Raw genomic sequence first — 27,922 nt, forward strand, 5'->3', positions numbered from 1 at the left:
AATTTATTTATTCCTCAGATTGTAAGACTTCCCTAACATTATGTCATTCACTATTATATATCCAGCCAACCTCTCCATCCCCCAAATAGCACTTACTTTTTCCTTCTGAACATCTTCAACTTTTGTTTCCTGTAAATATGTCATTTCTACTCCCCCTTCTTAATCGTTCGCCTTATATATTCCCATTTTGTTGGCCCTTCTAAACCTTTTATGTTAAGGCTTAATATACTTATTGATCATTTTTCTCGTTCCAAGTAATGTTGCCTAATGTTATCAATCACTTTATCTCCAATACCAAGTCGTAGCAACCTAAAGATATCAACATGTATAATGTAAATGTTGTTTTTTGAATAGTCCAACTAAGATTCTTGACTATTGAATAGATATCTAGTTTAAAACCTTCACCTACAACCACCTTTATAGGCTCCAATTCTTGAATTTTGCAACCATACTTATTAGCAATTTGCACATTTAAGTAGTTACATGTATTTTCATTGCCAATCAATATATGCAAGGGTATTTTTTTATGGTACCTTGTCATTGTCAATCAATATATGCAATGTTCAAGCATTTACTAATATTTAGGTTCAGTGGTCCCTAGCTCTACACTTAAAGCAACAATAGTCTCTTCTTGTGACTCCTCCTCCTTTTCATCCACCTCGGGAACATGCACTTAGAGTTTCTTACTAGTTAAGCTGTGATATACAAAATAGAGCTTTTCACATAAATAACAATACCCTTTGGATTGCATTTCTACCATACAAGCATGAGTTTTGCCTTGATTTCGAAGTTATAGGTGTGCGAAAACAGGGGAGATATTCGCAGGTTTAGATCCCAGTTCCCTTTCTGAACTCTTTCCTATACAATGGTTTGAACTTGTCAAGGGGGTTAGCAAGTTCATACACTTTTGCAAAGGCAAAAACTCAACAAATCGTAAATGGTTGAAACATGAAAACCATCATCTGCACAATCTTCTTGAGATCAACAAAAAAATAACTCTACTCTAACAAATTTAATTTGGCAATAATTAAATCAAATCTTCGTGATAGTTACTTAAAAAAACTTTTTTGTGTCAACTGCATTACGTCTACCAAATGTCACCAAAACGCTTAACCAACAACATAGTATAATCACCCAAAGATATTGAAAATGAAGGAAAAAATTCACAAGAGTTCAAGTGTCATTGTAAAACATGACCCTCTAAACAATGATAAGTTTCACCTTAAAATCGTCAAGTATATTATCGATGAAGAAATAATTATAACATTGATATATTCCAGATTGATATTTTCCCACTAAATCAAAGAAAATCAATCTTAGTTCACTAAGTTCCATGAGCATGAGGGGAAAGACTGTGATGCTCATCTCATGAGTAGAATCGACATTCCAATCATGTTTACCATCCTCTAGTTGCTACCTCGACAATTATTGCATTGTTTCTTGTAAAGAGATGTTATTAACCTCTTATGAAGGGACCCTGCTAGCTCCATAAACCACGAATCCACGCACATCAAAAGATGTCCCTCAAGATCCTTCATTTCTTGAGCATTGAAAGTAGCATCCACCATCACCAAGAATTTAGAATGAATGGTACAAACTGATACCAATTATTATGATAAATTTTAGTTCTAAGAATTAACGTGAAATTCGAAAGCGCTAAGAGAGAGAATATGAAGAAAGGGTTCCGAAATACTTAATTTTATTCAAGAATCACTAAAGTAATTACAAGTTATGAACACTAAATATGCATCAATTAGTTAATTGGCTGCTTATAGCTGCTAACCAACCAACTAGCCGTAACCCACCCCTGGCCATACATTTCATTTCATATCAATCCCACGGTCACATTGTCTTGCTCATGTTGGAAGACATGCCAAGTCTCCGTTCCTACCCTTAGCCATGGTTTGGATATGAATCAAACATTACAGGTCAAACTACATTGCTAGCAATTAATGTGTTGATGACCAAACTTTTCAGACATAAAACGTGAATGATTAAGATAACTTCAATCACTTTGGATAATCCCTACGGAGGCGATTGGAAGTCTTAATTGAAAATTAGTTGTCATAAAAATTCGTAGGTTCACATCCCCCTCTATCCTTGGTACATAACACCGACTCTTGACGAGAAGCTATTAATTGCATGTTGGGGTTAACTTTTGGCATTCTTTAATCCACGTCCACTTTGATGCAATTAAGTGCTGCTTTGTGTCTTGTTACAATTCTGTGGCGTAAATAAGTAGAGGGGCGCATCAGGAATGCTGAAGGAAACAAACATGAAGTAACTGTCTCGCCAGAAATGTCACGTGACTTCAGATTCTTGAAAAGCACTTTGCTTATCCGATCAGAACAGACATTACTCATTTACACAACCTAACACATTTAAACCCTTTTCTACCAGTAAACCCACTTTACTGGGAGAAAATCAGGCAGATTGGTACTAGACATGATTCTATAGCTAGATAATTTTTTCTTCTAGGATGAATTTGATAAAAATAATTTTTTCTTCAAGGATGAATTTGATAAAAATTATCAGAACACCTTTGTCATTTTCGTTATAATTTTCCAACCTAATTCAGTTGACTTAAGGGTGTTATTTCTCAATCAAACTCAACATGTTTAGACACGAAGGTACAGACATAATTGATTGACCTATATACTATGCTGCTGCCTATGTTCCCTTCATTAGCTAACCAAGGTTGAGTTTTTTTCTTTTATCTTTTGTTTTTGAAATCAGGACAAGCCAGATTCTTGTTCCTATTCACTGCGTGCCACTTCGAGTTCGGATTATATCTATAAGCCTTTGCCTTCCTGATAAATCTTCTTCATAACTAACAACCTGCATTATGACAAGTAAATGACATTCACCAAGAACACACAAATAGTCATTAGTCACTAATTCTTGTTCCAGGGAGAGACTGGTAAGTAACAATAAGTGTTAAAACAAAAAAAAAAAAACAAAAAAAGTCACAAAAACAAGACAAAGTACTTTAAAAAAATGAACAGTAAAAGCAGTAGCCAGTGTCCAAAATATAACCTGAGATTCTGTCTGTGTTTCACTAAATCCATCGTATATTCCTGCTCGTCTGTCTTGAGAAACCTCCCCATTATCATCTTTTCTGCCACTTCTAACACAATATATGCTCAGTACTGATTCAGAGAGAGTAGAAAAATGATATGCATTCTGGTATAATTTACATTGTTATCAAAATAGACAAAAGTTTGAACTTTATTATCATGTTTTTTACACAAAAAACATATTATCCAAAAATAATAGTTGTGCAAATGGCACCTTGAAGATTTCATAGTTATGCTCCAACCAAATGCACAAGTTATTGCACATTACCACAGAATCGGTCTTTCTACTTCAATTTTAACCATCAAAGGGCTTATCCAGGTTATTCCAAAAGGCAGAACAAAAAATTCTACGGAGACACGGGGCAAAGTAACAACGGATGAAACGCCAATTCTAAGCAGGCGCCACCCATGGTATATTAAATGAAATAGCCTTATGCAACTAGTTGGGTGTTGTTAAATATTCAGAGAAAATATATTGCGGGACTTTTGTCCTTGGCCAATTCTAGGATCTACATAATTATGGTAATCAAGAAACTAAGATATCTGAATTATTCTTTTATTTATTACCAATACTTTATAATCATCCTTATTTAGCTTAACATCATATCTCCATATGATGGAGTACTATATGATATTTGCACGAAAATATTAAGACAAGAATTGCTAGGAACAAACTGTAATAAACTCTTCCAAACACTCTTTTATTGGTTTGAAGTTATAGGAAATCATAAAATTGTGTGAATCCTATTCTTACTTAATCAGAAGAAACAGAGACCCGTATGCCCACTTATTTATGGTAATTAAAAACTAATTATTATGATAAGATTAATTAAAAAATCTATCTAAAAATTATATAAAACTTATAAAAAATTGTGTACATAAAAATAAAATATGTATAAAATATTTTTTTCATTTTTATTAATTGTTATAATTATATACTTTCAATCTTTATGGGTAGATCATAGATAATGGAAACTAAAAAAATTAGTTAATGAATATAAGGATACAAAGGGTAAAAAAAGTGTATATCAAAAAATAGTTACGAACTTACGAGATTCAATCTCCACTAATAATTCCTATAGATAAACATGGTGTTCAATAAATTATAATCAATAAAGTGATCAAATAGGTCTTTTAAAGGCCGTGGACATAAAACAATCTAATTCTGACAGATTATGTGGCGACATGAGAACAATATGATACTTTTTAAACAGGGAACTACAGAGCTAACCTGTTTGACCAGTGTTTAGATAACCCAAAGACGGTATGAGGATTGGAATTATCTTCACCAAGGACTGAAAGATCAGATGGGTAAATCTATTCTACCATCAAGGATAGCTACTCCCAAAAATAAATTAAGGAAATTAAAAAATAAAATAACATATATGAAATTGATCACACTTAAGGATACACCTCTCTGACACCCTGTCTGTGCTGGGGACCTCTGACCATGCATCTTTGTAAGAAAACGAACAAGTTGAGCAGGAATACTTTGGCCATAAGTGCAGTAAAACAAATTTAATGAAATATTAACATAAAAAAAAGCAGCTGTTGTACCTTACTAGTCTGCTCTAACAAGTCCTCAATTGCAGCAGCAACATCAGGAACAGTAAGGCACACCTCCCCAGCATCAATTATCATATTGTCTTCAGAAAAATTCTTTTCATAGGCATGAATACCTGAATTTGATGCCGAAGTCATCGTATTAGACAGGCAAGGTTCTTCCACAAGTCTTGCCTTTTTGCTATAAACACTTGGTTTCTTGAAATTGGCCTCATGATTATCAACTCCACAACCCACATTTTTATTTCTGATGCCTCTCAAAATTTGTGATTGACTTGACAACTGCGAGGGCATGTCACTTATCATTTGAGCAGCCTGGGTAGGAAATTGACTCCCAGTGCAAATTCCTGCCTCTCGATCTTGAGCTGTTACTTCTTTTGGTAAAAATCGATCAGTGGCAACTACTCCATTCTGGAAAAAATTAGTTGCATGTAGATAAGGACCTTTTTAGTAAATAACACATAACATAGAAAATGTAGACTTTCGTGAAAAACAAAATGCCAATGCTTCAACGTATATTGAAGTTCTCACTGCCCTGTACACGGTCACCATAAATAATATTACCTGTTTGATGCATTCAAATATCCATTCAGATGAAACTGATTGAATCCCCCATTTAAGAGCACCATCATACTTGGGTCCATTGGTGAATTTACACAACAAATGCGTAACCTTCTTAGTCAACTTCTCCCCAAATTTAGCTCCTAGAACAAAACACAAGTTTCTTAGCAGATTCCTGTCTTTCTCCTCATACTGTGAAACACAAAACCGGAATCTTTCAAATCCAGGCAAGGGAACGTGGCAGGGAAGTGGAGAATAAAGGATGTGGGTGTCAACATCCAGCAAGGATCCAGCCTTCAAGAAAAATAATCAAAGTACAAGTATGTAAACCAACATCTATTCTCAATGTATCCAGCTTTCAACAGAAAAAGGAATCATCATACACAATGGTAATAGAGGTATATACACCGCTATGGAGCCTTTACAAATATCTAGTTTCACACTCGAGATATCTTGTCCTAGCATGAGGGAGTGTGTTTGAGATCCCATATTGATTATATGACTAAAGTATAGTGTATAAGTACGTATAAACTTCATCTTACAAACTAATTTTGTAGGGTTGAGTTACCGTTCACTTTTTAAGATTCTTTCATTTGTGATAATAAATTATGCTAGAGATAAGAAAAGGAAAGGTGAAACCACAATTTCAACATTTAAATTCAGAAAAATATAAGGAAAAGAATACATGCATGCATCACATGTGATTGAAGTGTTGAATTTTTGCAGCTATATAAAAATGGATACAACTTTCCATCATTATTTTGATATATAATAACTTGGGACACATGGACCAAGACTAGTTTGGGTTTTCGCCTTCAATCTGTCCTAATTATTCAACATATAAATCACGAATTTTAGCCCAACAAGCACCTGAAAAATGCAGAAGATAAAAAGCATCTTGAGATAGAGCTGAAAAGGGAAATCTACATTTGTGGCTAATAAGGCTTACCTCCAAACAAGATCGTATCCAGTGACTGGAAATGTACAAACTCGTGGAATCATCAGTCAACATGGGTGTTACACCATGACACTCAACTGTGTAGTGGACAATCTGTTTTGTTTTCCCACTCATTACCTCTCCTCCACCTTGACTTATCCATTGAACAATCTCACCTCTCTGAAAAGTGATCAAAACTAAAATTAAACAATATCCATAAACATATATATCTGCATATCTTTGGTGAAACATAACATTTATGATTACTCATAGAAACTTTAATTTTAGAAACCAGAAAAAAGAAAACATATTGTTATAATTATAAAAGTAAGAAGAAGATTCTATATAATCAAGAATATCTCAATTATATAGGTATTATTAGAAACGATTATATTTATTCCTGCATCATTTCTTTATTCTTAGAGGATGTCAAATGTCTTCTACTTATTGTATTATTCTTCTCAACATAAATACAGCATCCGTGTTGTCTTGGAACCCCCCATTTCAGCTCAATGTCTCTCTCCTTTTTTTTACAGTTTAACACATACAAAACAGGGTGTGTTCCTTGTTGCCCCATTTTTCTAAAGCAAAAGGTTAAGGTAGGGTATGTTTGTGCATCCACATTTACAAGACCAAGGGACTCATGTGAGGTAGCATGTTTAATGTAAAAGCAGTCAAGTTCCTTCACCAATCAACTTACTTTTTTGGATAATTGGTTCCTGTCTCTATGCTTCCAAATTAACCATTAACAAATACCGGTACACCATTAAGCTCAATTTGATAACTAACTACTTGACACAACCTTATGTAACCTCAACGAATGCCTGAGGCATGTGGAAAAATAAACTTCCTTTGGAATGATATATATATAACAGAAGGATTTATTTGGTTAATTGAAATGTTGCATTTGTTTTGTAATTGTCATGAACCAACTATCCAAAAGCTTAAGTTGTTAAGTGAAGGAATCTAACATGTCTTTAAAGCATAAACCCAATACACAGGCCCACCTACCTTTTGCTTCAACTTTTATTAGAAGAATAGGGATAGCAAGGATTGAGCTCAACTATTTTGGTCATAAATCCTTTGACAATTGATATCATGTCATGAAATAACTATCCCAAAAGCTTAAATTGTGATGTGAACACGTTTTTATACTAAATCTAATACTGATAAAGTTCCAGGTTCTACTAGAATAATGCTGTGGCCCTTTTTTGTTTACAAAAAAACTTGAATATAGCTTGTCCATGAAGTATGCCCGGGGTGATTTCAAATAACCAAATAGACTATTCAGGAAGAGTTTATGCCTAATAAGATCATAATGACTTACCTTTTCTTCAGGAAACAAATTTGAGAAACAAAATAATTTCCCTCTGAAAACATTTGCAGATTTTTCATATGAAACACTGAAGTCAGGCTGGCTCATCCTTTGTGTGCTCAATTTACTATCAGGAAGTTGATTTTGCAACATAGTTCTACAATTTGCTTTACAGAATGAGTGACCATTTATATCCATATCTTGTATCTCTTCTTTTCTTTTCTCCAAAGATTCTGGCTGCACAATTTTGAAGTCCACCTGATGCGAGCTTTGATGACAACTGGAGCTTTTACTGTGATCCATAGGTGTGCTTCCTGTTACACTTCCTTTTACCAAGCTTGCTGAGTTTAAGAAATTAGAAAACAAATAAAGCATGAATTCAATAAAATCAACTTGATAAATTATTTAAGAAATATCTAATAAAGTAACTAAAAAGTGTTCTCCAGCTTTTACATGGTGAAGAGATAATAGACAGACTACAAAAGCGAATGTGCATCACAATACCAGACCTTTTGGATGAAGTAGATCATATGCAATGTGTCTCCTAAGAACAGGGACTTCTATCTTTTTATGGTCGCAATCTTCAAGCCATGTGGTTTTAACAACATAAATTACACCTAAAGCAGCAAGACTCCTCACATCCTTCTTTTCCCTTGAAAAACACAATGCATGTAAAGGCAGATAGCAAAAGAGAAGGAAAAAAGAAATAATGTTGCCAAACATTTAAGATTGATACTTGTAACAGTCTAAAATATATATTCAAGAAACTATCGAGTAAAATAAACATGAAATGCACCCATACAGATTCTTCATAATATCACAGTTGACTTACATTTCAGTAGGATTCCCAACTACTATGTGTGTCAATTTGTCATTAAAAGACAAATACCGGGAGCCTCCACCTTTATGCACAATATTAATTAGTTTCCGCATTTCTAGAGCTTCAAAACCAACTAGAAATATTCTGCACTCTGATAAGTACAAGTCATTATCATCAGATTCAGAATAATCAGCAACAACACCGTCAAAGTTCAAGTCACCACTGGCCTGCAATGGAAGTTCAGCATCTGCCTCCTTAGCAAATCTACGAGTTTGTGAAACCGAGGACATATATTCTGATGGCATAGCTTCTTGATCTCTTTCCATAAACTCAGCACAAGAAACTTGCACATTTGAATCTGTAGCACCTGAGGATGCCGCAGATTGCAATTTCCCAATATCCTTTTCTTGGCTGTGTTGCATTGGTAAGTCCCTGCTTACTTTATGTGAAGATACAGATCCATGCTGAACAGGGAAGAACTCCTCATTCAGACATGCTATCCATGAAAAGAAATACAAATAAATAAATGATGAAAATCAAATACGATTAGTAGCATTGAAATTTTAGAGATGAGATGGGAGGTAGAAAAGGAAAAAAGATAATTAATATGGCTCTGAATAATTGTATTATACCGACACAAACACTAACTTCAAATTCCTACCGGCTGAGTAAATATTCATTTGGTCCTCCTAAGATATTGATGAAATCACATTGGCCTCCATGTATAAATAGATCAAATTGCTCCTCCAAAAATATGCATTTTTGTACCCCAAATTAGATCACATGTAGAAGTCCAGTATAAACTCAAACTCAAGATGTCTAAACCTTATAGTAAGGAAGTGTTGAAAATCTCACATTGACCAGTGACATGGCCAAAATAGTGTATATATGGGAGAGGGGTAGCCCCCACATACATCATTTTGAAGTTGATTGGCCTAAACAAAAATTCTGAGACTGCTATATTATAATAACATTGTATTTTAACATATGGCCTTCTACTATTCAGTTTCGAACCTGAAAGGTAGTGCAACGTACATCATTAAAGCATAGAAGTTACCTCTTCGAGCAATTGATTGAGCAAACCATTTACTTATCACAATATGAATGTGGCCCCATCGTTTTGCTACCTTATACTTGTCACCTTCAGGAGCGTAAGAACAGTCAAGAACACAAATATCCACCAAGTTTAAACAATTATAACATATCCTTGAGCTCATGTACTCAATTACTCCGGCATAGAGGATCTCACAGAAAAAGACAAAAACAACCTTCCTTACTTTTACACAACTAGCCAGTAAAGTAGAGCATCTAAGCCTAGAATAAGTTAATGCAATAGCAGACATCGAAACAAGCAAAATGCAGAATAGCATGCCAAAAAGTATTTCACATACATGTACTTGTGTTATCACTAATGCAGGTGAAACAAAATTTCACCAAGCCAGCTGTTGTTGAAAACAGAAATCTGACAATTATCACGGATTGTTAGAAAATAAAAATAAATAAATGTCATACATTCAAACAATGTGTGCTCTTCAATAGGTACTCTTTTCCAAGACATTGAACACCAACTTTGATATCAATTAGTAAGAACCCAAGCACTTAGAAAACTCGTCCTTAAAAACTAGCAATAAAGGGGAGAGAACCAAACACTTAAATATTTCACTGAGTATCCCATAATACTGGACGTGGAAATTAAGTACCCCATAATATCCAAGTCCCTATTAGAAACACATACGTTGTTGCCATTTTGGCAGAAGAACTACTGAAAAATAATGTAAGATATGTTCTCGACACAAATAATAAATGAATATTTGCATGACCAAAATATACACAATCTTTTACAACAACCATGAGAAGGATATCTCAGAAATCAAATGTGTGCAATTCTTTGTCAATTCCGCGGAGTATTTTCCACCATTTTGTAAAATAAGCTTCTCCATCTCTTTACGAACATCTGAACAAAATATCAAACTCATTAGCATCCAAGAAAGAAGCATTCTATTATGACCAATACTAGCAGATAGCTAAGTTACAACCTGATGGAATTCCAGTAACACAAATCTTTAACCCAGAGAAAGGAAGGACCTTGTATGACTCTTGAGGAACAACACGATGCTCCTCCGAGCATTGCTTTAACCATTCATACGTGACTATTGGTTTCTTCAATTCATTCAAAGCCCACTGCCAAACATAAAGAAATGTATTAGATAGTAAAGCATGAACAAAATTTCAATATGACAATTAAAACCTCCACAAAGATTGAATAAGACAGTGTAACTGATTTTTTGAATTATCACACACTTAAAATACAAGTTGTATATTCAGAAAAGGCAGGTGGATTTTTAGTATCGGCACATTTGCATAATCAAATGGCCATCTAGATGCATTGTAGGGAAATAGCCAAACCAACTCAAAAGATAGGCCGAGAAACAGAACATATGAGCTCTATTAAGAACCATTGTGCACAAAACAAGTGCCAAACATTAATTTATATTGTACTCCAGACCAAATAGATATATTAAATTTCCTTAAAGACTGAGCCATGACCACGGAAAAGACCACTAGTTGAATTTGTTGAAAACTAGAACAATATATTTTGTATTTATTGCAATAGTAGTGGTTTATAGGAATATCTCTGGTTTAGAGGAAGCAAAATATCCTCAATTTAGGTACAGTTAATGTAATAAGCCTATATAAATTTACATTTTGTGTAATAAACATACAATTTCAGTCTAATTAAGTCTATGTTTTTCTCTCTCTTTTAACAAATCTATTTTGCTTTTATGGGTTGGATTGGACGATCTCTGGGCCTCCATGATCCATGACTCGGTCCAAAAAAAAACTGAAAACCCAAACCCAAATAAAACCAAAAACCCTAATTTGAATACCCATAACCCTAATATGAAAACCCATAACCCTAATATGAAAACCCATAACCCTAATTTCAAAACCTCTGCAACTCGTGACTCCGTTCTCGCCGCCGCTCGTGCCTCTGTTCGCGCCGCCGCACCACAACTCGCACACGCGTTTCTCCACTGCTCATGCACGCATTTTGCCGCCACTCACACCACTACGCACACTGCTCGCACCACCACGCGATTCATGTACTTGGACCATTTTATGAATTATGAATCTATGTTTAATTAAGTTAAGTTATGTATTTGGACCATTTCATGAATTATGAATCTATTTTTAATTATGTTATGTATAGTAGCAACTCGAATAGTAACTCTTCAGAGTCGAGTTACGATCCTCGGGTTACAAATTTTCATACCCTTTCCAATCCACTTCCGAGTTACGAGTTTAACAACATTGGTTATTAGGTCTATAGGACCACCCATTATTGGGTTATCATCGAACTAGTTGCAGATGCCCAATGTTGCAAACTTCATGCTCAAGATGTCTAATAAACATGAGGAGGATGTCAACAATTTCGGATCAATTAGTGATATAGCCAAATTAATGATTACAAGTGGGTGACAACACTCACTTTACAAATTGTGTTCCGTCCGGTTGACTGGGACGTCTTCGTGCGCGACCTCAATCTTCAGCTAGGGACTCCTTCCCACTGGTTACCTGTGGATTCCTGCAAAAAGAGGACAAAAAGGGCGCCCTAGCGGCCGTTTGCACTCCGACGCTCAAGTCAGCCAGCAAGAAACACCAAAAACTGTGCACCTCCGTCTCTGAGCACCGCGTTTGGCACTCTGAAGGTCTTGAAAATGGACTGTGTATTGTGTGTATATTCTCCTTCTGACAAACAATCTTTCCCTAGTCCCTTGTCCGTCACCTCAAGGCTCGAGCAAGCAACTAGAGTGTCTCTGGAAAATTTGCCAAAAGTCTGAACCCCGTTCCCAACATTCAAGGCGCTATTTAAGCTCTTCCCGTATTCAAAGCGCCTTAAAGCGCATTTAATTATAAAACGCTCAGCGCATTTAAGACGTTCGAAACGTGCGAGAGCATTTACAGTACCTTAAACGTTCGAAACGGAAAATGTGTTAAATAACCTTAATTACCTCACACCTGGCAACGTGGCGTTTCCATCCTGACTTGGCTGTTGTACACGTGGAGGGCCTCACAGCACCATTACCCTATCTGAGGGTGTTTCCTCGCGTGAGTCCTCTTACCTGGGAGTGCAACTGCGCAAGGGGTGACTTTTTTGGTGCCAACTCGCGCCCCCAAGCCTCTAGTCACTCACTGTGAGAGCGTATCTACCTTCCTCTCGTGCCCTGTGCCTGGCTGCCCCCGGGCGTGACCCCTCTCCTGGGTCGTATCTATCCCAAGGACGTTTCTGGACGGCAGGGGCACTTCATGAGGCAGGTTGCTCTATACTGGCGCTATTTCTATGGCCTTGAAGCCACATTTCTCTTCTCTTTATTACTGTTCCCTGGTTATCCAGGGTTTGGGGCCTTCCCACGGCGTCACCTTGCCCTTGAGTCATTCCATCTTGGCGACACCCAGTTGGGCGGCGCCCTATCCTGGCGACGTCCTGCTAGGCGACGCCTTCTCTTGGCGAGGCCTGTATTTGGCGTCACCTCCACCTAGGCGACGCCTTACGTTGACTTTGACCTTGACTTTGTCAACGCCTGGGTACGGGACGGTACACAAGCTCCCCAGTCTTAAGCTGATGACTGGTCTTCAGCGAAAAGACTAAGGCTTCGCCCACGCCATCCACGTGGCACCCGGTGACGTGTCATTCTTGATGACGTAGCAACCTTGAAAACATTGACATGACACTCTCCGAACCCTAGGGGTGCTCTTAATGGCTGATTGGACATCCTCTGAAGCGGGGAAATCAACGCTTTTTGGGGCCATGCTTAATCTCGTGCCACGTGGCTCATCACGCGGTCATCCTTGAGAACCTCTTGCGCTCCCCTTGAGCGCCCCATCCTTTGACACGTGGCACCATCGCACGGTCCCCAATTAACGCTCCTTGAGTTGCAAGTGTAACGTTTAAGTTACCCAAACCCCGCGCTTGGAACCACTGTTACATCCACTTTCTCTGCCTTTCCTCACTGTTCATCTTCTTCGAATCCCTTCTCTCGCGACCCCTGCCCTTTCGTGCTTCTGCTCTCCACGCCCTTCAACCCCCAAAGGTACGGTTTTTCCTCTCCTTGATGATTCTCTTTACTGCATGAACTGCCTGGGACTGTCCATGTTACTGCATTTCTTTAGATATCGTTCTTGTGCTTCTTCGTTCCTCTCGTTCCTCTTTTCTCTCGTGTGGGTAGGGTTCTCCTAGGATTCCTCCATTTTTTCTCCTTTTCTTCTCCAAACCCCTTTTTCTCTAAACCCTTTCTTTCCTCTTTTGTTCTTCAGCTCTTGCATCAATGGCGAAAACTAAGACCGCCGCGCCTCTTCCGCTCCCTAAGTCTTACTATAAAGGTGAGTATGACTGGGCCCCCGACGATCTCCTCGACGAATGCTCCACCCTAAACTCTGTTGAGGACGTGGAGGCCCGCAGGGGGGACCCCGCGCTTTACAATTTCAACGCCTTCCATAAAACTCACAACTCCCACGTCCTGGTATGCCGGGTGAGACCTGGGATACCCGTTTGTGTGGACGCAAGGGACACTGGGGGAAGCCCCTTCTTCTTCCTTTACCAAATGGTGTTCAAGAGAGTGGGCCTGCGTGATGGAGGAGGGCCCAAGCTCACCACACGATGAAAGCCAAGCCTCCAAGACTAGACGGTCTAGCCTATAATGAGGAGCGTCTAGACTCAAAAAGGAGCGTCTAGCCCATGAAGAGGAGCGTCTAGGCCATGATGAGGATTCCTTCTAGACCGTCTAGCTTCACATACACATGGGTCAAAGCTACGGTTTTGGGAAGAGAAGACCTTTGTAATTGTTACATAAAGGCCCATTAGGGGTGCTTAGTAATTAGAGTAGTGTAGAAAGCATATTTGTGTGAAACATTCTAGAAAGACCATGGAGGGGGTGAGCATAAAAACTAGACACACCCCTCCCCATGTGCACCCATGTGCCATGTGCACCCATGTGCTTCACATTTACATTTCATTTGGCTAGCATTAGGGTTGCATTATGGTCCTCCTTAGCCTATAAAAGGAGGAGCCTACACCTTGTATTTTCAAGTTTAATGGAGTAAGGTTATGCTGCCATTTTTGTGCACAAGCTTTACTTCTCCTAGAAATCTAGGCTCTAAACTTCAATCCTTTCACCTTCTCCCTTGAGCTGGCCGAACCACTCAAACACCATACTCATCATGCACCTACAAGGCCAACACAACTCCTAGGAGGGTCTTGATCATCTCACCCATTGCTTCCGCACCTTATTTTCTACTTTGATTCAAGAAGAACACATGAAAATGCCATCACTGCGTCTGCCTCTTACTTCCTTCGAGAGGGAACTGCTCACAGAGATAAACACCGCCCCAGCCCAGCTCCACCCCAACAGCTGGGCCTTCGTAAGGGGGTTTCAGATCCTCTGCGGATATCTGGGTGTCCCCTCTTCCGTGGACGTTTTTCTTCATTTTTTCGAGGTAAAGAAACAGGGGAAGAGCCTATGGATGAGCTTTTCTGGCGTCGCCGGGCGCATCATCCTTACGCTCTTCCAAAATTCGTTCAAAGGATGGAAAGGGAAGTTCTTCAAAGTGCGTGCGACCAAGCGCGATCCTACCGCCCTAGAAGGCTTCCCCCTATACTGGACGGATAAGCCCATAACCATGAAGGCTCTGGCTTTGGATCAGCTCGCCTCCGCTGATCGGGACGTGTCCAAAGCCTTGGCGGGGCTTGGGGTAGTCTTCGATACTGCCAAGCTCATCACAAATGAATTCAACGCCCACGGGCTCTCTACCTACTTTGGTATCTGCCCTTGATTAATACTGCATTAGCTGTTGTGGTTATCTGCGCGTGTCTGGCTATAAAATTCCCCTTCTGTTTTATCTGAATTAATCTTTGCTCTGCTATTCTTCGCTGCTGCAGGTTCAGTGATGACTTCCAAGCAGTTCATGCAGTAAAGGGAATCATCAAGGAGAGGAAAAACCGTACCTTTGGGGGTTGAAGGGCGTGGAGAGCAGAAGCACGAAAGGGCAGGGGTCGCGAGAGAAGGGATTCGAAGAAGATGAACAGTGAGGAAAGGCAGAGAAAGTGGATGTAACAGTGGTTCCAAGCGCGGGGTTTGGGTAACTTAAACGTTACACTTGCAACTCAAGGAGCGTTAATTGGGGACCGTGCGATGGTGCCACGTGTCAAAGGATGGGGCGCTCAAGGGGAGCGCAAGAGGTTCTCAAGGATGACCGCGTGATGAGCCACGTGGCACGAGATTAAGCATGGCCCCAAAAAGCGTTGATTTCCCCGCTTCAGAGGATGTCCAATCAGCCATTAAGAGCACCCCTAGGGTTCGGAGAGTGTCATGTCAATGTTTTCAAGGTTGCTACGTCATCAAGAATGACACGTCACCGGGTGCCACGTGGATGGCGTGGGCGAAGCCTTAGTCTTTTCGCTGAAGACCAGTCATCAGCTTAAGACTGGGGGGCTTGTGTACCGTCCCGTACCCAGGCGTTGACAAAGTCAAGGTCAAAGTCAACGTAAGGCGTCGCCTAGGTGGAGGTGACGCCAAATACAGGCCTCGCCAAGAGAAGGCGTCGCCTAGCAGAACGTCGCCAGGATAGGGCGCCGCCCAACTGGGTGTCGCCAAGATGGAATGACTCAAGGGCAAGGTGACGCCGTGGGAAGGCCCCAAACCCTGGATAACCAGGGAACAGTAATAAAGAGAAGAGAAATGTGGCTTCAAGGCCATAGAAATAGTGCCAGTATAGAGCAACCTGCCTCATGAAGTGCCCCTGCCGTCCAGAAACGTCCTTGGGATAGATACGACCCAGGAGAGGGGTCACGCCCGGGGGCAGCCAGGCACAGGGCACGAGAGGAAGGTAGATACGCTCTCACAGTGAGTGACTAGAGGCTTGGGGGCGCGAGTTGGCACCAAAAAAGTCACCCCTTGCGCAGTTGCACTCCCAGGTAAGAGGACTCACGCGAGGAAACACCCTCAGATAGGGTAATGGTGTTGTGAGGCCCTCCACGTGTACAGCAGCCAAGTCAGGATGGAAACGCCACGTTGCCAGGTGTGAGGTAATTAAGGTTATTTAACACATTTTCCGTTTCGAACGTTTAAGGTACTGTAAATGCTCCCGCACGTTTCGAACGTCTTAAATGCGCTGAGCGTTTTATAATTAAATGCGCTTTAAGGCGCTTTGAATACGGGAAGAGCTTAAATAGCGCCTTGAATGTTGGGAACGGGGTTCAGACTTTTGGCAAATTTTCCAGAGACACTCTAGTTGCTTGCTCGAGCCTTGAGGTGACGGACAAGGGACTAGGGAAAGATTGTTTGTCAGAAGGAGAATATACACACAATACACAGTCCATTTTCAAGACCTTCAGAGTGCCAAACGCGGTGCTCAGAGACGGAGGTGCACAGTTTTTGGTGTTTCTTGCTGGCTGACTTGAGCGTCGGAGTGCAAACGGCCGCTAGGGCGCCCTTTTTGTCCTCTTTTTGCAGGAATCCACAGGTAACCAGTGGGAAGGAGTCCCTAGCTGAAGATTGAGGTCGCGCACGAAGACGTCCCAGTCAACCGGACGGAACAAATTGGTTTTGTAGAGTTAAGTTAAACCTGAACCATATTACAAGTTGGTGTAAGATTTTCTATCTGATTTTAATATTACTCTCTCCATTGGCCAAAATGGCTTCAGTACGACTACTAGTGGTCACTTGTCATTGGCCTCTTTTCCAACTTTAAATTAAGAATGTTTTCGAATGTTAAACTTTGGGAATGAAAGAAACATTGAGCTGAAATAGTGCGTTTCTGAGATAGCACTAGTGCTTTATTTATATTTAGAAAAAGGAATCAATATAATAAATAGAGGAGATTTGATACCTTCTAATAACAAAGATATGATATGAAAATAAATAAAAATGTTCCTAATTATACATATATAATCTTTTCTTGTAGAAAACAAATATATGATACAAACAAGGTTGTCAAACTCAAGAGTCTACATAGACTCGTGGGAGCTCCGTAAACTTGACTCATAGACTTTTAAGAGTTTATTTCGTATGAAAAAAATATTTCAATAATATAATTAATCAAAGTAGGTAAAACAAATAAATCCACAGCACTAAAATAACTACATTTCTAAGGCAAGGTGAGCAAGGTGAGCAACTACGAAGACAATGAACAACGAAAAAGCTTCAACAAAACATGCAAACGGACTCGCCAACTCGGATGCAAACTCGCGAGTTCAATCGAGTTTACAGCAAGTCCACCGAGTTTACTCCAAAAACGAGTTTGTTACCGATTTCACTCGTTCAGGGTGAGTGAGAATGTAAACTCGGACGAGTTAACTCACGAGTTTGATAACCATGGATACAAAAGTAAATAAAAATGTTCCATGTAGACTTCTTCATCAAGATCAGCATGCATAAATGTATTTTTTATGACAAGTTCAAATAGAGCCCAATGATGAATAGTTGCAATGGAAAAGTGAAATCAAATAGATGTCATTAATTGAAGAGAAAGTATCAATATAAACTTGTACCAGACCTTGTACTTTGCAGCTAAAACATTTTTCACAATGACAAAGTTCAAATCCAACGATGTCTTAGTGTGTAGCACTCCCCCCATTTCAGCCACTAACTCTTCTATCTTAACCTGCAAGATAACATACATTAAACATTGCCAATTGAGATTAAGAAAAGATGAGTAAGAAGTATAGGAGAAGACAAACAACAAAAAATCTTATCCAACTAGGTGAGGCCAGCTACGTGGATCACACGATGCCATCAAGCTCAACTAAAGAACAAAGTCACAGGAATTTTATTCACCGTGAGATCCCTCTTCACAATTTTCTTCTATGACATTGGTTACCCTCTCCCTTTTTTCACAAGGGTAAAAACTATACAATCTACTCTCCCACTCGGGCTTCTAGTAACCTTCTTTGCACATGTCCAAACCACTTTAAAGAATTTTGCCATCTTTTCCTTAATTGGTATCATACCAATATCTTGTCATGTATTATCATTTCATATCATGCATCTTCTAATTCTTATTTCTAGAACTCCCACTTTTTTTCTCATCCCTTCGAAACATAATATTCACTACCATAGAATATAACTAAACATATGGTAGGACAACAATACTTTCCTTTAAATTTGGTTGGTACCTCATGATCAGGAATAATCCTTGATGTCTTTTGCATTTTCAATTGTCAAAATTGTGTTGCTCATTATGTAATTTAGAAAGTTTTTTTATTTTATCCTTGCTATAATTTTATTATTTATTACAAGTGTATCTTGCCATTAATACTAGGATTATGTATTTAAAAACAACACTATGATTACAGGGATTTGATTCCTTAGAATTAGCTCTCTTTGTTTCCTAAAATAACCAACAACAAGCTCATGTATTTATAGGTCCAAAGACCTCTTTATTGAAACATAGAAAAAATATATTATTCTTTCTAAATCTGAGATTAACCATCTAGTTTGTATCACATGTGTTTCATCTTTGTTATTTTCCCATCATTTTCATAATTTTGATCCCATTTAATTTAGTATTAGAGATATGATTTGATTATGTTAGTGATATGATTTGATTATGTTAGAGATATGATTTTATTTAGGGAGATATGATATAATATGATAAGGAAATATCTTACAAAATATTTCCCATTAGAAGGTATTGATTTTGTTCCTTATTATTGTATCTCTTCTTCATTATATATAAGAGTACTCATGCATGTTCAAATCACATAATTACAAGCACTCCTCTCTACATGTTCCCCTTGTTCTGTGTGAAAAACTCACTGGAACAGCCAATGCACCAATTGGGTTGTTGTTGTTCACTTAACCACCAAAATTACAAACATTATTGCCACCAATAAAAATGTTGGAAACAGATTGATGCCTCTCTATGCAATGTTCTTTGGTTTTCCCTTGCTCCCAACCTACAAGCATAGTTCCAGGTTAATACCTACCTGTGTTGATGTGTAGACAAAGGCTAAAAAATTGTATTCTAATGATGTTCATTGTTGCTACAATGTCCTCGATAGATTAATGAATATTAAATTGGAAAACATGGACATGTAGACATACCTTAGAATAAACTTGATCACTTCAATGCAAAATATTCTACTCTTACACCCTTTGCTAATGGTGCAGAGATATTTCACAACCAACAAAGACAATTCTTTACAGTTGTTTCTTTCGCTGGACTACCACCTAATCTCGTTGTAGTTCAAAATCAGATTTTATTGGGTGGTGTCTCTCTACTCCATATACTTTCGGATCCTCTTCCACATCTACTAGGGATTCTTTTGCCCTTGTCTCACAATCATCTTGTTGCAGAGGATGTGGTAGTTGTGAATGCAGTCTTTATTGCGACTATTATATGAATTGGGGACCTGTTGAAGTAGAGTGTTGAACAAAAGTTAGGGAGCAGTCTTAATCGGTCAATGTGGCCCAAGCCACCACTACAGCCTTAGATATTACTATCTTTACTGCTGAATATAACGAGCTTCCCCAGCTTAGTGCAACCCATGAAGCTCCCTCACTTGTTACTATTGTGGTGCAATCAAGTAATATTATAGCTTTCATTTCCAAGTTCCCCTCTTTGGACCTTGAATTGTTACTATTGTGGTGCAATCAAGTAATACTATAGCTTTCATTTCCAAGTTCCCCTCTTTGGACCTTGAATCCTTGATTTTTGGTGCCTCTGATCATATGATTGGGAAGGTAACCAATCTCTTTTCTCTTCCTTGACGATACCTTGCCTTATATTACTCTCATAGATGGCCCCCAAATTAAAGTTCCAGGTATCAGAAAAACTCATCCTCTTCCTAACCTTTCCTTACATTTTGTCTTATTTGTTCCTGGTTGTCCATCTAATTTAATCTCTATTAGTAAACTCACCAGCACTCTTGGTACCCTGTTCGAAAATAACTTTGTTCTTGTATAGGATCAATGAAGTGGACACATGATTGGAGGAGGACATGAGTCTACGGATTATATCAGCTCATTCTCCAATTTCCTATGTCTCCTCTACCTCTATTACTCTTGAACATCAATGTCTTGGCCACCTGAAGTGTGGAGAAATTGTGCTTACTTTGTCCTAGTTTTTCCAATGTTAAGCCTTTTAAGTGAGTTGTGTCAATAGGAAAACACACTTGTACCAGTTATGGTCCTCCTGTCAATAAATATGTTGTGTCACCTTTTGCTTTAGCTCACTTAGATATTTAGGGCCCCATTCAAGTATGTTAACAATAAGATGTTTCATTTCATTACATAAGTTGTACTTGAGCTTTTCTAATGAGAAGTCGTTTTGATGTGTTGTCTATTTTTCATAGTTTCTTTTACCTAAATTCAAAATCAGTTTGGTTTGTTAATTAAAATTTTATGAATTGACAATGCAAAAGAATACTTGCCCTCCTAATCTCACTATTTTCTAAATTCATAAGGGATTCTTCTTTAGACATTATGCACCCATAGACCACAACAAAACGGAGTTGTTGAGCACAACGTCACTTGGTGGAAACACTTTTGTACCATTCTTCTTTATTGTGATGCCCCACAACGTTTTGGGGGGATGTCATTCTTACACCTATCATCTAATTAACTGCACTTAACAATCAGATCCTTATTTTATCTTGAATCTTAAGTAGAACCTACTTTAGTTTTTTTTTAATCAGCAGTAGAACCTACTTTAGTTGATACAAATATCCTGTTTTCCATTATTTATTTTTGGCAACATCATACTTTCTCCATTCTTTGTTCCAATATCCTGTTAAAACTCTTCAAAAAAATTGGATTGTGTCTCACTCACAGCTTTCTTTGTTTCCTTTCTAGTATTTCAATACCTTGTCTAATCCTTAACATTTTAGCATGATTATAAGGCTTTAAGCACTCCTTTTTGTTTCTTACATTGCCTTTAACATTTTCATTCCACCATCAAGATTGCTTATCTCACAACTCAAAACCTTTTGATTTACAAGACTACAGTAGCAACCAACCAAATTCTCTTAGACATCTCGTCTAAAATGAAATTAGTACTACATTGTAAGTCCTATTATCCTCCTTCAATATTTTTTCTTAAAACTCAAATATTTATCTCCCTTGAGTTATCACCACTTGGTTCTTGGATTAGTTTTTGAGTTTCTGAGGTAACAACATTTTAACGAAACTAAGAAAGCCAAAAACAACAAAGAGAATGAAAACATCAAAATATGACAAGTTAAAATTAAATTAAAAGGGAGGGAAGGCCAGACAAAATATGAATTGAAATACATACTTAACTTCAAATAGTAACAATATTTAAATCAAAAGTTGCTTATATTAAATAAATCTTTCATAACTCAGATTCTTTTTATTTTCCTTTTTCTGTTGAAGAATGCTCAAGGAAAAAGAGAGACACATTGCAGTTCATGGCAATGCTGACAAAGAAAGTGAGCCAGAAAGGTTGTTGTCAAAAATGAATATATGATCACAACCCTCTGCCAATGATACAATTGAGTAAACCTCTTTGGTTGTTGAGATTATAAGTGTTCACTTTAGCCCCTCACTTTAGAAAACTTTCACTCTAGTCCCTGACTATATAAAATGCAGTAAAGTTTTATTCATCTTAACCCCTAATGGCAATGGGAAAAAAACCTAGTGAAGAAGAAAAGAGGACAAAATTTTGAAACTTTTCCCAAATTCAGGGATTGAATTGAATTGAGAAATTTTTAAAGACGGGGGTAAATAAATAGTCCTACAATCATAACAACCAAAATGAAGATTTACAATGAAAATAGGAACACACAAACGAGGACATCAACAAAAATACCTTCTCTTCCATATCAAAGCCAGATGCAAGTATTTTGACCCCGTCCATGGCAAGGCAACAAGTGAAGCCTTGTTTAGGCAGAGACCTTCCACCTTTGGCACACGAAAGAACACATCTAGGACCTGTTCAATATAATAAAGAAGAAACAAAGACTCACGAACAACACCAATTTCAATTTCAACTACATAAACCAACACAACGACACGCTTATAAAGAGTGTGTGGACTTATTATGTGGTTTTGAACAACACCATTTCAATTTCAACTACATAGACCAACACAAAGACACGCTTACAAAGAGTGTGTGGCCTTATTATGTGGTTTTGAACAACACCAATTTCAATTTCAACTACATAAACCAACACAAAGACACGCTTATAAAGAGTGTGTGGACTTATTATGTGGTTATGAACTACTGCATTGGTCCGAACTAATGTATATAACTTATTTAAATTTTAAAATTTACAAAAAAGAATTAATAACACTTGATTACGTGCTACGTGAAGATTGAGAAAGACTGTGGAAGAACTAGCATACCACCACTGAAACCTAGAACTAGCATTGTCCAACACAGACATTAGAATCCAGACTGGTTCAATAAACAATAGAGAAGGCAAATGCAAACACATAATCCAAGCAAAGTAGAAACGGAAAATTACCGAGCAACTTGCAGCCCTTGGATTTGAGATCATCGAACTTTTCCTGCGAAACAGAGAGAGGAATCAGAACAAAAAGAGGAGAAAATAAAGGAGAGCATGAGTGGAACTAATTACGTGTTTTCTGGAAGCAATGATGTGGTAATCGTTGAGACCGTTACGGGAGGGGTCGCAGCAGAGGTGGAGCTGAGCGCCGTTATCTTTAACCGCATCGTGCAGCGCGTCGAAGACTTCCGGCGGCACGAGGTTTCGCGACATGAACACGTCGGCGCCTTGGAATGCTTTCGTCTTCAACATCTTCGTTTTCTTCGGCGCACGGACCGTAACATTCTATGGTATTAATAAGAGGAGGTAGAGTGAAAGATTTGGCAGGTGTGAAATCTCATTGGATTCGAGGAGTCAAGGATTTGTTGGAAAATCCTGATGGAAGAAGAGAACACATCCAAATATGGTGCAGAAAAAAACCCGAATCTCTATGAATGGAAGTATTAGTGTTTACTGGGACTATTACTTTAATTCTTCCTTGATCATTACTTAATGGGACTATTACTTTAAATATTTGTTAATGAGTAATCAAGATGTTGAGTTTAACTTTCAAAATCATATATTTTTTGTTTTCAAGTCAATATTCATTATATATATATATATATAAATTATTGAGATAGAAAATTTGAGATTATTTAAAATGATAAATTTGTTAAATTTACAATAATTATTATGAAATGTTTTTAACAATGTTCGTTTTTTTGGGTAATTATATTTAATATATGATTAAATATTAAATATGCATACTTTTCTTCACATAAAATAGAACATTGATTTAGTAAGTTGAGAAAGGGTAACTTCCTAAGTGAGATATAAGTCCTCTGAAGAAACCTTCCTTCCATCTAAATTTCAATTTATAATATTCCATAGTAAATTAAGTTATGTACAGTGAATTATATTAATGAATATAAATATTTAGAAGTGAATATTAATATTTGCAAATCTTTTTCTCAATTTAACATACATTTCTTTGATAATGTTAATGAATTTCTCTAAGAAAGTAATAAAAATAAAACAGATTTCAATAGTTATTGTAGAGTGAAAGGTACAGACTCGATACATATGGGATGGTCGTTATTTGAACTGACTTAACTAGATAATAATAGCCTCAGTAGCCTATGCTAGAGGTTGGGGAGCATGTAGAGTGATGGGCCTGAACTTGACGCATAATATAAGAATCAGAATCTTATCCTTAATAGGAAACTTGTGTCATCATTTATTCATTAGACTTAATTACCCTTAATGGCTCAATAAAAGCATAATAAGACTACGTTACATAGGATATGGTCAATGGTCAATATATATGAGAGGTTCTATAGCTAGGTTACAATTCGGTCTACAAAAAGGATCATTTCATATCATCTAATACACAACACAAAGAGTACTCTTAACTCATATTCTATCTTATACTCATTATAATTTTGTGCTCTTATTGACTTGAGCGTCGAAGTGTCATCTCGCAGGAGAAGCTCCTCGTTTCCCAAAAGTTGAATCATTAAAGCTTGAAGGGAGACCATTATTAAGAGCTCATCCAGATTTCGACCTATCTCAAATTGGCTAGAACATATTTTTCTACCTCCACAAAATATATATATATATATAAATTTTCTTATTTCACACAAAGTAACCATAGTAAATATATGAATAAATTGAATAAAGTAAAATGGTTATATAATGTTATTATGCGGTTAACGTTATATGTTGTTTTAATAAAACTTTTTGAAATATATGAGATGCTTTGAACTTTAAAAAAAAATCCCAAGAACAAGTTTTTTAAGAACGTATTAAATGCATTTTGAAATGAACTTTTTGAATACAATTTTCATAGCAAACTTCTAACTAAATGCATAGTTGTACTTTTTTTTTCTCTCTCTCTTCTTTTTCTTCTTCTTCCTATAAAGAATCAGTGTGTGATGGTGGCAAAAATGATGGTAGTCACGGTGGTGATGACAACAACAACGGTGGTGGAATGAGGGAGAGTATTTAATCCTTTTGCTTCTCAAAATTATTGCATTAGTAGTTTCCTCCATCTTGGATATTGGATTAGGACCATTTCTTCCGTTCTTCTACTACTCCCATATATAATTGGATTAGGACCATTTCTTCCGTTCTTCTGCTACTCCCATATATAATGTGAAAATATTTTTTTAACCTTCTTGTGTCACCCCTATATAGTAGTTTCCGAATTATATAATCCGGACACACATTTGAAAAAAGACTTCCGGATTATGTAATCTGGAATATTACTGAGGGGTATTTTTGGAGGTGCAGAAAGAAATAGCCTTGGACTAGGCGTGGGATCAAGGCCCATACCAACTAAATGGATAAGTGATAATGAGTGTGCCCATTTGGAACCCACAAAATACAAGAAATAAATTGCATCCTACACACACAAAAATACCACTAATCATATTCTCTCTCTTTAAAAAAATGTAAAAAGTTACTTCTTATCTTTGTAAAATGAGCATTCCTCTATTAGTTAACATCATTTATCCAATTTCTAAATTATTAAGTTTTAGAAAGGAGAATCCACTTTTAAATTCCATTATGAATAAGTTTTAAATTTCATACTTGTGTTTTTTTTCTCTATTTTGTATCTAAGAACATTCTTCATAAACATATCCAATCGTTTTATTCAGAATAAAGCAAAAGGGTTGACACCAAAAAGAGTTACTAAAAACGAAAAGAATGAAGAAAGCAAGGGAGATAGTGTTGTTAGACGTAGGACTTGGAAAAAAGCTCACAAAAAAACAAAGTTCATATGCTATTCTAACTCGTAAGGTTGAAGCAAGAAAGCATATTCCTATATGTTGTTCTCTATCATTTTCATTTTATCTTGTCCTAGTTCTAGATTCAACACATTGACGTATTTGATTTGAAAGGGGACTCAATGGCCACCTTTCACTTTGCAAATTGCAATTGATTTGTAGTGAGAAAGATGTTTGGGCAATTCCACTTTGATTTTCATCACCTTCCCCAGTTGGAGGATGAACAACACAAATCTATTTTGCCTCAAGTAGTTCATTCATTCTAGTAGGTACATGCTTACAACTTGGACCAAGAGGAGCTGAAATATAGAAGTGAAAGGGTTCCACGTTTTCCCTTGTTTGTAGTGTTTGAAAACTTTAGAAATGGTTAGTCTTTAGGTTCATTCTTATTGTTTTGAATTATACAATAAAAGATTTTGAGTTTGTGGTTTCCCCCAATAATTTCCCATTCCAAATATGTAAAAGACAAAAAGAAAAAAAAAATATGATCCATTCCTTCATTTTAAGGTACTAAAATTAGTTCAAAATTTATTTTTAGTAAAATAAATAATTAAAATTATTTGGAGATCTTCCGACAAGAGGTTAATATATATATATATAAACTCATTTTATAAATTAGTTTTATATTTTTGAGTTAAATTTAAAGTTCATTCTTTAATATAGTGTCAAAATCATTTGGAGGAGTTTGTTGGACTTATTAAGTCATCCGAATTGTTATTAAATCACTCATAAATATATAGTCTCACATACGAATTGACAATCTCAGTAGGAAGGATGTGTTAAAGATCTCACATCAATTATATTAAGACATTCCATAATACAAATCTCATCTTATAAACTGATTTGATAAGGTTTTAAAGTATACTTTTTAATAAAAATATTTATTCATCAATGATTAATTTCCATCAAATTCTAGCCAATGAAATATTTTGAGTAAATCACCCTGCACTACTATATTAGTATATACAATAACAAGGAATTCATACAAAATAATTTTACTTGTACTTTTATGATTGGTAGAAAGAGAAAAAATATATAAAAATACAAAGACAAATAATTGAAAACAGTAGGAATCTTGTGCATAGAAACTTAATTGAATATTATTATTTGACTATGCTTACTGGTGAGTCAAATGAGAATTGGTCAGTTTTGGTAAGAAGGAATACGTATCAAAATTGAATACTTTTAGTTTCGACTAAATTGTAAAGATGCACAACTTGATGGTGGATAAATACAAATTTATTAAAGAAAGGATAAGAAACAGTTCGTTTCATTATAAAAGCCAACATCTCCAAAAAAAGAAAATTATCAAACCCTAAAAATATTGAACTTGTGAACCTATGAGAAGTCAGAAGAATCATTATTCATCACAAAAAAGAAGATACATCTAACAAGTTAGTTCTATGTGGTAGTCAAAAAAGCATTTGAGATACTAAAAGTGAGTGATATATAATATACTATTCATTCCACCATGCATGTTAATTATATATATTTACAAATTCTCTTATTAACTCTTTCATTTCAATTTGAACATTGAGTTGTGGATAAAAACAAATCAGAGTAAATTATAATCATTTTTTTGTGTTATTTAAATATTGTGGTCATGGTTGGAGATTTAAAATCAAAGATCTAATTACTCTATTTTAGAGTTTGCAGGTTTGCTTGTTTTGGTGTCTCTTAAACTTTTTTTTATTATTTTTGTTTTTAAAGTTTAGGATTGAAAATCTTAATTTGATTGAAAACTTGTAATTGGATTTTCTAATACATTATTAAAATATTGAAATGGGGATTTTTAAAAAGTTACCTTTTTATGCTTTTTTTTTTTAAAAAAAAAGTAGTAACACTTACAAATTACCCTAACAAAACACACACAAAAATGGATCACCATCAACACAAGGTTTAAAAAACAGAGAAACACTTCAAATGCAACAAAGTAACTATAATGAAAAAAAAAATTAATAAAGAAGCACTTCACCTATACACTTAACAACCCTTAGTTAATTAAACAAACAAAACTAATAACAAATCTGACAGTAAGACTAATAACTATTCCATGGTAGAAAATTTTAATAATGAATTAAAATTTCAAATATATTTCTTTCAATATAACAATTTGTTTTTCAAATCATTTTCAGCTCCCAATTTTTACTGATATTTTTAGAAAGATTTGTTATCATATCTTTGGAGATAATCATGCACAAACATTAGTAATCTACAACTATGAGACGTTATAAGAAAACAATTTATTATCATTTTGTCAATCTTCCACAAGGAAAAATGGTATAATATCAATTTAAAAATAGTTATTAAGAATATTTTTAATTATGTGTTATTCCTTCAAAAGATATATAAGT

General features: G+C 36.5%; 1 protein-coding gene across 17 annotated transcripts; it reads right to left on the reverse strand.

Annotated features, from left to right (window-relative positions):
- Window positions 1-1,682: 1,682 nt before the first annotated feature.
- On the reverse strand, window positions 1,683-23,280 carry LOC137810692 (uncharacterized). 17 transcript variants are annotated; one of them, XM_068612089.1, is made up of 19 exons: window positions 22,873-23,131; window positions 22,759-22,801; window positions 22,101-22,222; window positions 19,376-19,683; window positions 19,088-19,227; window positions 17,826-17,933; window positions 10,310-10,454; window positions 10,136-10,227; window positions 9,331-9,424; window positions 8,286-8,769; window positions 7,963-8,105; window positions 7,466-7,794; window positions 6,151-6,318; window positions 5,205-5,495; window positions 4,635-5,051; window positions 4,489-4,533; window positions 4,309-4,394; window positions 3,037-3,118; window positions 1,683-2,838 (listed from the first exon to the last, which is right to left on the reverse strand). In XM_068612089.1, the coding sequence occupies exons 6-19, from the start codon at window positions 17,904-17,906 to the stop codon at window positions 2,761-2,763; spliced, it is 2,535 nt and encodes an 844-aa protein (XP_068468190.1). In that variant the 5' UTR covers window positions 17,907-17,933; window positions 19,088-19,227; window positions 19,376-19,683; window positions 22,101-22,222; window positions 22,759-22,801; window positions 22,873-23,131; the 3' UTR covers window positions 1,683-2,760. The 17 variants fall into 17 exon arrangements, 15 of the variants coding, with proteins under 15 accessions (XP_068468190.1, XP_068468189.1, XP_090154410.1 ...); XM_068612088.1 differs by lacking the exon at window positions 19,376-19,683 and having other exon boundaries at window positions 3,037-3,127; window positions 22,873-23,280; XM_090298284.1 differs by lacking the exon at window positions 19,376-19,683 and having other exon boundaries at window positions 3,037-3,127; window positions 10,359-10,454; window positions 22,873-23,208.
- Window positions 23,281-27,922: the final 4,642 nt, after the last annotated feature.

The sequence above is a fragment of the Phaseolus vulgaris genome, chromosome 2, assembly GCF_051622355.1.
Source record: "Phaseolus vulgaris cultivar YP4 chromosome 2, ASM5162235v1, whole genome shotgun sequence".
Classification (NCBI taxonomy): Eukaryota; Viridiplantae; Streptophyta; class Magnoliopsida; order Fabales; family Fabaceae; genus Phaseolus; species Phaseolus vulgaris.

Bases quoted from the DNA above. Each gene is read 5' to 3' on its own strand.
- LOC137810692 (XM_068612082.2), bottom strand. From the start codon at position 23,052: ATGTTGAAGACGAAAGCATTCCAAGGCGCCGACGTGTTCATGTCGCGA. The intron at 6,319-7,465 runs GTAAGTCATTAT...ATCACTTTTCAG, and splicing joins ATTTGTTTCCTGAAGAAAAG to AGAGGTGAGATTGTTCAATG. The intron at 4,395-4,488 runs GTATCCTTAAGT...ATGGTAGAATAG, and splicing joins AGACAGGGTGTCAGAGAGGT to ATTTACCCATCTGATCTTTC.